This window comes from Equus quagga, chromosome 12 (assembly GCF_021613505.1).
Source record: "Equus quagga isolate Etosha38 chromosome 12, UCLA_HA_Equagga_1.0, whole genome shotgun sequence".
NCBI lineage: Eukaryota > Metazoa > Chordata > Mammalia > Perissodactyla > Equidae > Equus > Equus quagga.
This window is the reverse complement of record NC_060278.1, coordinates 32,850,013-32,864,418: the sequence shown is the minus strand read 5'-3', so window position 1 is coordinate 32,864,418 and position 14,406 is coordinate 32,850,013. Positions and strand designations below refer to the sequence as shown.

Genomic DNA, 14,406 nt, shown 5'->3' with positions numbered 1-14,406 from the left:
ACTGCATCAGTTTACAACCCCACCAACAGTGCACAAGGGTTCCCTTTTCTTCACATCTTCACCAGCATTTGTTATCTCTTGTCTTTTTGATGACGGCCATTCTAACATATAGAAGATGTTATCTCATTGTGGTTTTGATTTGCATTTCCCTAATGACTAGTGCTGTTGAGCATCTTTTCATGTACCTGTTGGGCACAAGTATGTCTTCTTTGAAAACATGTCTGTTCAGGCTCTTTGCCCATTTTTTATTGGATTGTTTGTTTTTTTGCTGCTGAGTTATGTGAGTCCTTTATATATTTTGTATATCAACCCCTTATCAGATATATGCCTTGCAAATGTATTTCCCATTCTATATGTTGTCTTTTCACTTTGTTGATTGTTTCTTTTGCTGTGCTGAACTTTTTAGTTTGATGTAGTCCCAGTTGTTTACTTTTTACTTTGTTGCTTGTGCATTAGGTATCATATCAATAAAGACCTATGTCAAGGATCTTTATTCCTATTTACTTCTAGAATTTTATGGTTTCAGGACTTACATTTAAAGCTTTAATCTATTTCAAGTTAATTTTTGTGAGTGGTGTAAGATAGGGGTATATTTCCATTCTTTTACATGTGAATATCCAATTTTCCCAGCACTATTTAGTGAAGAGACTATCTTTACTCCATTGAGTACTCTTGGCTCCCTTGTCAAATATTAGTTGACCATGTGTGTTTGGGTTTATTTCTGGGCTTTTCATTCTGTTCCAATGATCTATGTGTCTGTTTTTATGCCAGTACTATGCTGTTTTGATGACTATATCTTTATACCATAGCTTGAAATCAGGAGTGTGATGACTCCAGCTTTTTTCTTTTTTCTCAGGGTTGCTTTGGTGATTCGGGGTCTTTTGTGGTTCCATATAAATTTTAGGATTGTTTTTTCTACTTATGTAGAAAATGCCATCAGACTCTTGACAGGAATTGCATTGACTCTATAGATGGCCTTGGGTAGTATTGACATTTTAACATATTAATTTTTCCAATCCATGATCATGCAATACATTTCCATTTATTTGTATCTTCTTCAATTTCTTTCATCAATGGCATAGTTTTCAGAGTAGAGACCTTTCACCTCCTTGGTTACATTTATTCCTACGTATTTTATTCTTTTGATGATATTGTAAATGGGATCATTTTCTTTATTTCTTTTTCAGATAAATTTTTGTTAGTGTATAGAAACCTGATTTTTATAAGTTAATTTTATATCCTGCAACTTTACTGAATTCGTTTATTAGTTCTAACAGTTTTTTGGTGGAGTCTTTAGGGTTTTCTCTATATAAAGTCATATCATCTACAGATAGAGACAGTTTACTTTTTCCTTTCCAATTTGGATGACTTTTATTTCTTTTTCATGCCTAACTGCTCTGTCTAGGACTTCCAGTACTATGTTGGGTAGGAGTGGCTAGAGTGGGCACCCCTGTCTTGTTCCTGATCTTAGAGGAAAAGCTTTGAACCTTTCACCATTGAGTATGATGTTAGCTGTGGGTCTGTCATATATGGCCGTTATTATATTGAGATACATTCCTTCTATACCAAATTCGTTAAAAGTTTTTTTTATCATGAATTGGGGGGCTGGCCCGGTGGCATAGTGGTTAAGTTTGCACGCTTCACTTTGGTGGCCTGGGGTTCGCAGGTTCAGATCCTGGGTGCAGCATGGACAGCTCATCAAGCCACGCTGTGGCGGCATCTCACATAAAATAGGCGAAAATTGGCACAGATGTTAGCTCAGCAACAATCTTCCTCAAGCAAAAAGAGGAAGATTGGCAACAGATGTTAGCTCAGGGCCAATCTTCCTCAAACACAGAAAAAGTTTTTATCATGAATGAATGTTGAATTTTGTCAAATGCTTTTTCTGCATCTACTGAGATGACCATATTATTTTTGTCTTTCATTTTATTAATGTAGTGTGTCGCATTTATTGATTTGTGTATGTTGAACCATCCTTGCATACCAGGGATAAATCCCACATGATCATCATGTATGATCCTTTTAATATGCTGTTGAATTTGCTTTCCCAGTATGTTGTTGAGAATTTTTACATCTATATTCATCAGGGATATTGGCTGTAGTTTCTTTTCAGGTAGTGTTCTTTCTGGCATTGGTATCAGGGTAATGTTGGCCTCATAAAATGTGTTTGGGAGTGTTCCTTCCTCTCAATTTTTTGGAAGAGTTTGAGAAGGATTAGCATTAATTCTTCTTTAAATGTTTGATAAAATTCACCAGTGAAGCTATCTATTTTGCTTTTTTAATAATAGTTATCCTGATGGTGTGAAGTGGTACCTCATCATGGTTTTGATTTGCATTTCCCTAATTATTAGTGATGCTGAGCATCTTTTCATGCCTTTATTGGCTATTTGTACAATCTTCTCTGGGAAATGCTATTCAAGTCTTTTGCCTGGTTTTTATTTGGGTTGTTTTTGTTGTTCAGTTTTAGGAGATCTCTATGTATTCTGTATATCAATGCCTTATCATGTGTGTGTTGCAAATATTTTCTTCCATTTTGTGGGTTGCCTTTTTACTCTGTTAATAGTGTTTTTTGATGCATGAAAGGTTTTTAATTTTGATGAAGTCCAATTTGTCTATTTTTCCTCTTGTTGCCTGTGCCTTTGGAGTCGTTTCCAAGAAATCATTGCCAAATCCAACGTCATGAAGCTTTTCCTCTGTTTTCTTCTAAGAGTTTTATAGTTTTAGCTCTTATGTTTAAGGAATTAACTATTGATACACCCAACATCTTGGATGGATGCTGAGTTAAAAAGTCAATTTTAAAGCGTCACATACTGTGTGATTCCATTTATATAAGACTTTAGAGGTGACAAAGCTGTAGTAACTGAAAGCAGATAAGTAGCTGCTGGAACTTAGATTCAGTGGCAGCTGTGACTGTGAAGGGTGAAATGAAGGAGTTTCTTCTCTGTGGTAGAATAGTTCTATATTCTGATTGTGGTGATGCTTACATGAAACCACACATGTGATAAAATTTTATAGAACTATACAAAAACAAAAAGACTGCCCGTAAAAAAATGGTGTGATCTTAGTAAGGTCTGTACCTGAGTTAATAGTGTTGTACCAACATCAATTTCCTGGTTTTGACAATGCACTAAGGTTTGTAAGCTCTTGTCATTGGGGAAAGCTGACTCACTTCTTGTGAGTCAAACTATTTCAAAATAAAATAGTTATAATTGTATTTAAAAATTCTGTCAATATTTGCCAATATTTGTACTAAGAATAAAATCCAAACTATTTTCCCAGAACTACAATGCTTACCATGATGTGGCTCCCACCTATCTTTTCTCTAAGCTTTTTCTGGACTTGTCTCTGCCTTACTTACTACACACTAGCCATTATCTTGGCTTCGGTCTCTCACTCATAATAATCCTCTCCCCTCTCAGACTCTTTGTAACTCTTGTTCATTCTATCTGAATTGTGTAAGTGCTTTTCATTGTGTAAGAACTCTTTCAAAGTTGTATTGTAAAAGAGCTATACTCTCTTCTTGGTGGTGAGATTTTTTTCTCCTTTATTTATTCAACAAATATTTACAAATGCAGGTTTGGGAGGCAGGGCATCCAGGAAGCAGTTCAGTTTGGGACATATTGGTTTGATGTGCTTGCCAGACAACCAGAAGTCAAGATTAAGAATCTAATTAGATTCATGGATCTTAAACTAGATATAAAATCTGGGATCTGGGCTATACAATTTGAGGACTTCTATAGGATTGGACGATACTTGAAGCCATGTGATTGGATGTGATCACCTAGGGAGAGAATATACTATGAGAAGAGCACTGGGACAAAGAGAGTCTAGGGTAAAGCTCTGGGGACGTCCAATAGAGCAGGAGGGAATGGTAACACGGACGCCAAGTAAGAGGGTGTTTCAAAAACGGAGATTAGCCCAACATATCAAATGCTGCTGAAAAATCAAGTAAGACCAAAAATGTTTATTAAATTTAACAACATGTATAACCATATATTGATGCTACAACTAGAAAAATACTTTTAAAAATAATAATACAAAGTTTGGCACTAGCATTGTGATATTTGCTCTGTCATAGATTACTAGTAATAAAATAAATTGTCATAGTCCTTTTAGAAATCATTTTAGTAATATTTATCAAGAATTTTTAAAGTGTTCATAACTTTTGACCCAGTAATCACACTTCCGAGAATCTAATCAAAAGAAATAGACCTAACTGTGGAAAAGACTGTATATCTGGTGATGTCCATGGCAATAATATTTACAATAGTGAAAAAAACTACCTAAATTTAATAGGGGAGTGTTAAGTCAATGATGAAAATTCACTCAGTGGAATATCATGCTATCACTGAAAATAAAGTTTATATAGACTTCAGGTTATCTAACATGAATATATAACAGTAATCCTAAGAAAACATACTAAGTGTGTTTTTTATATTTTTGATAATTTCTATGTGGTGATTTTTTTCTATATTTATAAAATTGTTTTTAATGACCATGAATTACCCTCTTAATGGAAAAATGTTTTTAAGCTTGTTTACGTGATTGTCTTAACTTTTTCTTGTCCTGTCCTTTTTTCTATCACCTTGTTGTATGTGTTACTTATATTTTATTTCCATCTTATTCTGTGCTACATTAAGAATGCTTCATTTATTGTTTTCCTTTGCAGTTATGTGAAATAAAGTTGTATTTAAAATCTGAATAGTGAATAAGATTTTCAGAAACAAGGTTAAAATATCTATTATTGGGGCCAGCCTGTGGCGGAGTGGTTAAGTTTGTGCGCTCCACTTCGGCAGCTCAGGGTTTTGCTGGTTCAGATCCTGGGCGGGAGATGGCACCGCTCATCAAGCCGTACTAAGGCAGCGTCCTACATAGCATAACCAGAGGCACTCAACAACTAGAATATACAACTATGTACTGGGGGGGCTTTGGGGAGAAGAAAAATAAAAGAAGATTGGCAACAGATGTTAGCTCAGGTGCCAATCTTTAAAAACAAAATCTATTATTTATAATTTACCAGGCAAAGCTATATTTCTTTATCAAAATCATTAAATGTGTATTCTCAGGGAGGCCTTCCCTAACTATCATCCCCACTCTCAAAAATAGGTTAAATCTTCCTATTAGACAATCCCATAGTCCCAACTCTACTCTAACTGACACTCATCACAGCGATCTCCAAGGCTCCTTTGTGAGTGGGTAGCATATTTCTAGGAAATTAAGCAAGAGCGTCACTGGAGGGTTAGGGCAGAAGGAAGCCGCGGAATTCCAGGCTGGCTCTCATTATCTGATTTTTCATTCTGGGGATGCCCCATAATGAAACCATTGCCCCTATTCTAAAAACACCTTATTAGGGATAATTCCAGTCAATTCAAATTAAATCTCATGAGAAAAAGAGGGAGTATGTCAGATTTATCTATCTATGAAGAGAATTTTTGTTAAAGCGTCCAGATATCATTTGAAATCTGCCTTGAAAAAGTATGTTGTTTTGAAGGCAGGCTCACATAGAAATAATTCTCACAGACTAGTTTTAGAAACTCCACTATGTACTTCGTTGAGATTAAAACTAAGGGTATTTATTAAAGTGTTCCTATAGTCTCAATTCATTCAGGATTCTGATTGTGCACAGTATTTTTGACATGTTAGACTTATTTATAATTCATAAAGTTCCAATGGGGGGGAGGCTATATGGTAGGAAAAAAACAAACCTGAATCTTGAAAATGTGGTAAATTTATAAATGTAAATAATGTCTTAACTAAAATAATAAATTCAATTTAACATGATGTAATTACAGAATAATTTTGGCCATGAAAAGAGTAAAATGTATCAAATAGATTTTTTTTTTTTTTTACAGAATTCGATAATACTTACCAAGCAGTTGGCTACTTTGGGACAGACACCTATCATATATACAATTCTGAGGAGAAAAGTTTATTTTCCACATACAAGAATGAAGAATGGGTATTTAACTTTTAAATTTCAAATATAAAGTTAACCTGTAAAGTAACAATCAGAAACTTAAAAGTAAAAGAATTTTAAAGCCCTAGTTGAATTTCATGGAACATCTTATATGTAATTTTCCAGTAGCTTCTTTTATGATGCACAAAAAAAATTGTGATAATGAGAACTAGTTACCAATTCAGGAAGTGCCAGTCAGACTCCTGGATTATAGTTGCAATTTGTATTAGTAGCTAAACCTCAATCCAACAGCCTCATTCAGGATAGTGGCAAATCTTGGCAATCATATTGTTTTCTGCTGGTTCATAAAAGTGAGACACCGTGGTATAACTAATGGCACAATCATCACCATCATCAGTGTGCCCACCCCACCCCCCCACAAATTCCACCTGAGGAGTAAAATGTGCTGCTGTTGAAGTTTGCAGGTTCTCATGGGGTTTAGACAGCCTTTCTTCATCTGTTGAGCACCTAGGCGCAGGGCAAGGTGTTCACAGCTACAAGATACAACTCCTGCCCTCAGCGGCCTGACAGTTTAGTGAGGGAGACAAGTAAGCAAACAGATGTTATGACAGAGTTGAGCCCAGGTGCGACGGAATACATAGAGAGTGTGCCGGCTGAGGCTTGGAGGGATCGAGGAGGACTGTCCTAAAGAAGTGACATCTGCATTATTGAAAAGAAACAAAAGTTAGCCAATGGTGGGGGGGCATTCCACACAGAGAGGCAACACATACGAGGGCTTCAGACACGCCTGAGAAAGCAGGCGGATTCTGGTGGACGCACAAGATCAGTTCATGGGTAAAGGGCACCATTCAGAGAGAGAGAATATTTTTAAAACAGTTAATCTGGAGCTAATATTTCTGCTGACTTTATAAAACTTTGCGGGGTAAGGAGGTGGGATAAACAGCTGCTGTAAAACCAAACTACAGGCCTTGTCTGATTTAGCAGGAAGGTAGGAAAGTTAAAGGCACTATTTGTTTCTTTTCTATCTTTAACAGTTTTACTGCAATATAATTCATATACCACACAATTCACCTTTTTGAAGTGCACAATTCAATGTTTTTTAGTATATTCAAAGAATTATGCAAATATCACCATTTTCTAATTCTATAACATTTTTACCAACCCACAAAGAAATCCTTTGGCACTACAAATCTATTTTCTGTCTCTATGGATTTGCCTATTCTGGACATTTCACATCAAGAGACTCATACAATATACGTTCTTTTGTGACTGGACTCTTTCAGTTAGCATGACGTTTTCAAGGCTCATCAAGTTGTAGCATGTTATCAGAATGTCATTCCTTCTTATTGTCCTATAACGTTCCATTATATGGATACACCAATATTTTATTTATTCATTCTTCAGTTGATAGACATTTTGGTTGTTTCCACTTTGGGACTATTATGAATAATGCTGCTATGAATATTTATATGCAAGTTTTCATGTGAAGATAATGTTTTCATTTCTCTTGGGTGTATACCCAGGAGTGAAATTGCTGAGTCTTATGGTACCAGCTTATTAATTTATTGTCAAAGAAAATACTTAATTTAATTTCTTCATGATCAGAGAAAATACTTTGTATGACTTCAATCCTTTTAAATGTATTGAGGTTTGTTTTATGGCCTAACACGTGGTCTGTCCTGGAGAATTTTCCATGCGCACTTAGGAAGAACGTATGGGCTGCCATCGTTGTGTGGACTGATCTACAGGTGTCCTCGGGTCTAGTTGGTTTATAGTGGTCTTCTATTTCCTTGTTGATCTTCTGCGAGTTGTTCTATCCATACTGAAAGTGGTACATCGGAGTCTCCAACTATTGTTGTCGGATTGTCTATTTTTCTTTTCATTCTGTTCAGTTTTTGCTTCATGCATTTTGGGTCTCTGTTGTTAGATGACTATGTTTATAACTGTTATACTTCTCAGATGGACAGACCATCTTGACATTATAAAATGTTCCTCTTTGTTTCTGTAACTTTTTGTCTTAAGGTCTATTTCGTCTGATGTTAGTACAGCCGCTCCAGCTTTCTTATGGTTGCCTTTCCATCCTTTTACTTTCCACTGTTTATTTTTGAACCTAAATGTCTCTCCTGTGGACAGCATAGAGTTAGATCCTCTTTCGTTATCCATTCTGACAATTTCCCCCATTCGATTGGACTGTTTAGTCTATTCATATTTAATATTGTTACTGATATAGTTGGATTTGTGTCTGCCACTTTATTTTTCCTTATTTCTCGTGTCTTTTTCGTTCCTTTATTCCTCCTTTACTGCTTCCTTTGCATTAAGTGAATATTTTCTAGTGTAATAATTTAATTACCTTGTTTTTTTTCACTATATTTTTGAAATATTTTCTTAGTTTACCCTCCAGGGCTGACCACATATATATGATCAGAATCTAATTCAGATTTATACTAACAATTCCAGTGACATATAGGAATGTATTCCTATATAGCTCTATTTCCTTACCCCTCTTTTTTGCTATTATTTTTATGCGTATTACATCTATATATGCTATAAACCCAATGATACATTGTTATAATTATTATTTTAAGTAATTTATTTAAGTCATTTAAAGAAGCTGAAGGAAGAAAGGAGAGCCAGTATATATGTATAGCATTTGTTATATTAATGTCCTTATTTACCATATCTGGTTCTCTCCATTTGTTCCTGTGAATTTGAGTTACCATCTCTTGCCATTTCCTTTCTCCAATATAGCCTCTCCGTTGTGTAATTATTAGCAAATATATTACATTTCCATGTTATAGGCTCAATAATATAATTGAATACATATTGTTTTATAAAGTTGCTTTTTAAGTCAATTAAGAGAAAAAAGAAGAAATATGCATTTATACTGTCTTTTATAATTATATAATTACCTTTACCAATGCTTTTTGTTTTTTCTCGTGGATTTGAATTACTGTCTTCTGTGACTTGCTTTCTTTTTCTTTTTGGCTGAGGAAGATTCGCCCTGAGCTAATATCCACTGCCCATCTTCGTCTTTCTTTATGTGAGTTGCCACCGCAGCATGGCCACTGATAGACGAGTTTGGTGTAGGTCCATGCCCGGGAATGGAATGTGGACAGCCAAAGTGGAGTGCACAGAACTTAACCACTAGGCCACTGGGGCTGGCCTGTGACTTGCTTTCAACCTGAAGAACTTCCTTTAGTATTTCTTATAAGGCAGGTACTCTATGACAAATTCTCTCCTTTTTGTGCATCTAGGAAGGTCTTACTTTCTACTTCATTTTTGAAAAATGGTTTTGTTGGTTGTAGGATTTTTTTGTTGACATTTTATTCCCCACATTTTGAAAACGTCATCCCACTGCCTTCTGCCCTCCACTGTTTCTGGTGAGAAGTCAGGGGAAGGTTTCTTTGAGATTTTCCGTTTCTTTGGCTTTTGGCATTTTACTATGATAATCTATACATGTGGAACTCTTTGTATTTATCATACTTGGAGATTGTTGAGCTTCTTAGATGTATAGATTAATGATTTTCATCCAATTTGGGAACTTTTTAGCTATTATTCACGTATTTTCTGCTCCTCTTTTTCTCTCGTTTCCTTCTGACACTCCAGTTATACATATGTTGATGCAGTTAATGACGTCCCACATTGCTCTGAGGCTCTATACATTCCTCTTCATTTTTTTTCTCGTCCTCTTCTTTGTATTGCATAATCTCTATTATCCTACAAGCTTAGTAGTTCTTTCTTCTGACATTTCAGATCTACTGTTGAGCCCCTCTAGTGAAATTTTCATTTCAGTTATCATAGTTTTAACTCCACAGCTTCCACTATTTTCCATGTTTTCCATGGTTTTGTTTGTTTTTAATCTTTCCTGGCTCTTTCTTGATATGTCTATTTGATGAGACATTGTGCCTTCCTTTGCTTCTTCAGGCATGTTTTCCTTCAGTTCTTTGAACGTATTTATGTTGGCTACTTTGAAATCTTTGTTGTATTAAACATCTGGTCCCTCTAATAGGCAGTTTCTGATGCCTGCTTTTTTCCTTTGTTTGGATCACATTTTTCAGTTTCTTTGCATGTTTTTTTTTTCTTGTTGAAAACCAGTCATCTAAATAATATATTTTAGCAACACTGAATACTGCCCTCTCCTGGGCTTCTTATTGTTGTTTTATTTTTGAGTGATTGGCTAGACTATTTTAGTGAAAGTTGTCACCCTGCGTTATGAAGTCTCTGATGCTGTTTGTCAGAAGGCACAGCCTTGGGCATCATACTGTCAGCCTGGCTGGTATGACAGTAGCCAGAGAAGGGGAAAGGGAAAAAGAACATTGTTTAATACTTCAAAATATTACCTCAGTAAACTGATTCCTTCAAAAACTAAATTACAAGGCAAGAAAAGAACAAAAGGTGGAGGAATCTATAAATTAAAAGATATTTAATTTAAAGACTGTCTAGATATTTGAATATATTAAGGAATTATTTTTTAAATGTTATGTGGTGACGTTGATGTCACTTGTTTTTTAGATAGTCTCTATCTTTTAAAGATACATAAAAGTGAAAATGGTAAGAAAATTAATCTCTTTCTCCAAGGCACCCAGCCCAGATGGTTTTGTGAACAAATTCTAAGCCTAGAGGCATGAAATAAGAATCTCTATATTATTTAAACTATTCCATATGTTTAAGAATATAGACATCTTTCCAATTCATTACATAAGGCTAGCATAACCCTAATATCAAAAATTGGGCATATAGAGCATAAAATTAGATCAATTTATCTTTTTAATACAGATACAATATTACTATATTAAAATCAACACTACTTTAAAGAAATTCTAGAACATGATCACATATGCAAAGATGTTTCAACATGAGGAAATTAATTTAATTTACCATAGTAATAGATTAAAGGAGAAAAACTACCTAATTGTCACAACAGGTGTGAAAAGAACTTTTTATTAAATCCAACATCAATTCTTTCTTTTTTTTTTTTTGAGGAAGATTAGCTCTGAGCTAACTGCTGCCAATCCTCCTCTTTTTGCTGAGGAAGACTGGCCCTGAGCTAACATCCATGCCCATCTTCCTCTACTTTATACGTGGGACGCCTACCACAGCATGGCGGGCCAAGGGGTGCCATGTCCACACCCGGGATCTGAACTGGCCAACCCCCGGGCCACCAAGAAGTGGAACGTGCACACTTAACTGCTGTGCCACTAGGCCAGCCCCTAACATCCATTCTTGATTTTAAAAAATCCGGAGAAATTTTCCTTAACTTAAAACAAATATACACATAAGACTAACAGTAAAAAAGAACAAATAAATTGGTGAAACATGAAACATTCTCATTAATGTCATGAACAATAAAAGCATGCCCTTTTTTACTTGTTTTCCCACATTGTCCTTATAATCCTAACCAATGTAATATAACCAAAGAAAGAAAGGCAATGAGAAGAAAAACATTAGAAAGAGAGCAGAAAGAGGGAGGTGGAGAAGGAGAAGAAAGAAGGAGAAGATCTAGGTTTGGGGAGGGAGAGGGAAATATTTGGAGTGTAAATTGGTAAAACAGGTAAATTTAAAATATAAATTGGTTAGGGGCTGGCCCCGTGGCCGAGTAGTTAAGTTCGCGCGCTCCGCTGCAGGCGGCCCAGTGTTTCGTTGGTTCGAATCCTGGGCGCGGACATGACACTGCTCATCAAACCATGCTGAGGCAGCGTCCCACATGCCACAACTAGAAGGACCCACAACGAAGAATATACAACTATGTACCGGGGGGCTTTGGGGAGAAAAAGGAAAAAATAAAATCTTTAAAAAAAAATATATATATATATATATAAATTGGTTAAAAATATTTTGGAGGGAGATTTATGCAGTAGGTATATTTTAAATATATGTAATCTGTGACTTATTCCGATTTCTAAGAATTCTTTCTATAGCAATACTAGCATGACTATGTAAAGTGTTTGCATATGTATGTTCATTTGAGAATAGTTTGTGGTGAGTTCTTTAAGATATTTAAAGAATTAATACCAATCCTTCTTAAACTTGTCCAAAAAATAGAAGGGGAGGAAATACTTCCAAAGTCATTTTGCAAGGCCAGCATTACCCTGACACCGAAAACAAGCAAGAACGCTACAAGAAAAAAAATTACAAGTCAATATCCTTGATGAACGTAGATGTAAAAATTCTCAACAAAATATTAGCAAACCAAATTCAACAACACATTAAAAGTATCATACAGCAGGATCAAGTGGAATTTACTCCAGGGATGCAAGGATGGTTCAACATTCACAAACAAAACAAAGTAATACCCCACATTGATGAAATGAAGGATAAAAATCATATGATTATCTCAATAGATGCAGAAAAAGCATTTGACAAAATTGAACATCCATTCATGAAAAAAATTCACAATAAAGTGGACTATATAGGGACCATACTTCAACATAATAAACGCCATCTATGACAAGCCCACAGCTAACATCATACTCAACAGTGAAAAGCTGAAAGCTTTTCCTCTGAGATCAGGAACAAGGCAAGGATGCCCACTCTTATCACTTTTTGTTTCTCTTTAAAGATTGGCACCTGAGCTAACAACTGTTGCAAATTGGGTTTTTTTTTTCCTGCTTTTTTCTCCCCAAATCCCCCTAGCACATAGTTGTATATTTTTAGTTGTGGATCCTTCTAGTTGTGGCATGTGGGATGCAGCCTCAACGTGGCCTGACAAACAGTGCCATGTCTGCGCCCAGGATCCAAACCAGCAAAACCCTGGGCCGCCAAAGCAGAGTGCATGAACTTAACCACTCAGTCACAGGGCCGGCCCCCACTCTCATCACTTTTATTCAACATAGTATTGAAAGTCCTAGCCAGAGCAATGAGGCAAGAAAAAGAAATAGAAGGCATCCAAATGAGAAGGGAAGAAATAAAACTGTCACTATTTGCAGATGCCATAATACTGTATGTAGAAAACCCTAAACACTTCACCAAAAAACTGTTAGAACTAGTCAACAAATTCAGTAAAGTTGCAGGATACAAAATCAATATACAAAAGTCTGTTGTGTTTCTATACACTAACAATGCGTTATCAGAAAGATAAATTAAGAAAACAACCTTTTTTACATAAAAAAGAACAAAATACCTAGGAATAAATTTAACCAAGAGGTGAATGACCTTTATATTGAAAACTAAGACACTGATGAAAGAAATTAAAGAAGATACAAATAAATGGAAAGATACTCTGTGCTCATGGACTGGAAAAAATTAATATTGTTAAAATGTCCTACTACCCAAAGCAATGTACAGACTCAATGCAAGCTCTATCAAAATTCCATTCACAGAAATAGAAAAAACAATCTTAAGATTTGTGTGGAACCACAAAAGACCCCAAATAGCCAAAGCAATCTTGAGAAAGAAGAACAAAGCAGAAGACATCACACTTCCTGATTTCAAACTATATTACAAAGCTGTGGTAATCAAAACAGCTTAGTACTGGCATAAACACAGACACATAGATTAATGGTACAGAATGGAGAACCCAGAAATAAACCTATGCATATATGGTCAATTAATTTACGACAAAGGAGCTAAGAATATACAATGGGGAAAGAATAGTATCTTCAATAAGTGTTGTTGGGAAAACTGAACAGCCACATGCAAAAGAATGAAACTGGACCCCTATCTTATACCATACACAAAAATCAACTCAAAATGAGATTAAAGACTTGAGCATAAGTCCTGAAACCATAAAACTCCAAGAAAAAAACATATACAGTAACCTCCTTGACATCAGTCTTGGCAATTTTTTTAATTTGACACTAAAAACGGTGTCAACAAAAGCAAAAATAAACACGTGAGACTACATCAAACTGAAAAGCTTCAGCACAGCAAAGGAAACCATCAACAAAATGAAAAGGTAAAATACAGAATGGGAGAAAATATCTGCAAATCAAATATCTGATAAGGGGTTAATACCCAAAATATTCAAAAGGCTCATATGACCCAATAGCAAAACAAACAAACAATACAATTTTTAAATAGGCAGAGGAACTGAATGGACATTTTCCCAAAGAAGACATACAACTGGCCACAGGTACATGAAGAGGTGCTCAACATCACTAATCATCAGGGAAATGCAAATCAAAACCACACTGAGATACCACCTCACACTTGTTAGAACAGTTATTGTCAAAAAGACAAGAGTTAATGAGTGTTGTCAGAGATGTGGGTAAAAGGGAATCCTTGTGCACTCTTGGTGGAAATGTATATTGGTGCAATGGAAAACAGTATGGAGGTTCCTCAAAAAGTTAAAAATATAACTATCATATGATCCAGGAATCCCACTTCTAGGTATATATCCAAAGGAAATGAAAACAGGATGATGAAGAGGTATCTGCACTTTTGTGTTCACTGCGGCATTGTTCATAATAGTCAAGATATGGAAACAACGTAAGTGTCCATCAATGGATGAATGAATAAAGAAGAAAAGAAGAATATAGATATTATAGATA

The 14,406-nt window shown here is 35.5% G+C and overlaps 1 protein-coding gene across 1 annotated transcript in view; it reads left to right on the top strand.

Annotated features, from left to right (window-relative positions):
• The window catches only part of CATSPERE (catsper channel auxiliary subunit epsilon), a 253,986-nt gene that overhangs the window by 125,067 nt on the left and 114,513 nt on the right, over positions 1-14,406 (top strand). The window contains exon 8 of the mRNA XM_046678004.1: positions 5,853-5,959. Coding sequence (XP_046533960.1) covers positions 5,853-5,959 — 107 coding nt within the window. The remainder of the gene's footprint in view (positions 1-5,852; positions 5,960-14,406) is intronic.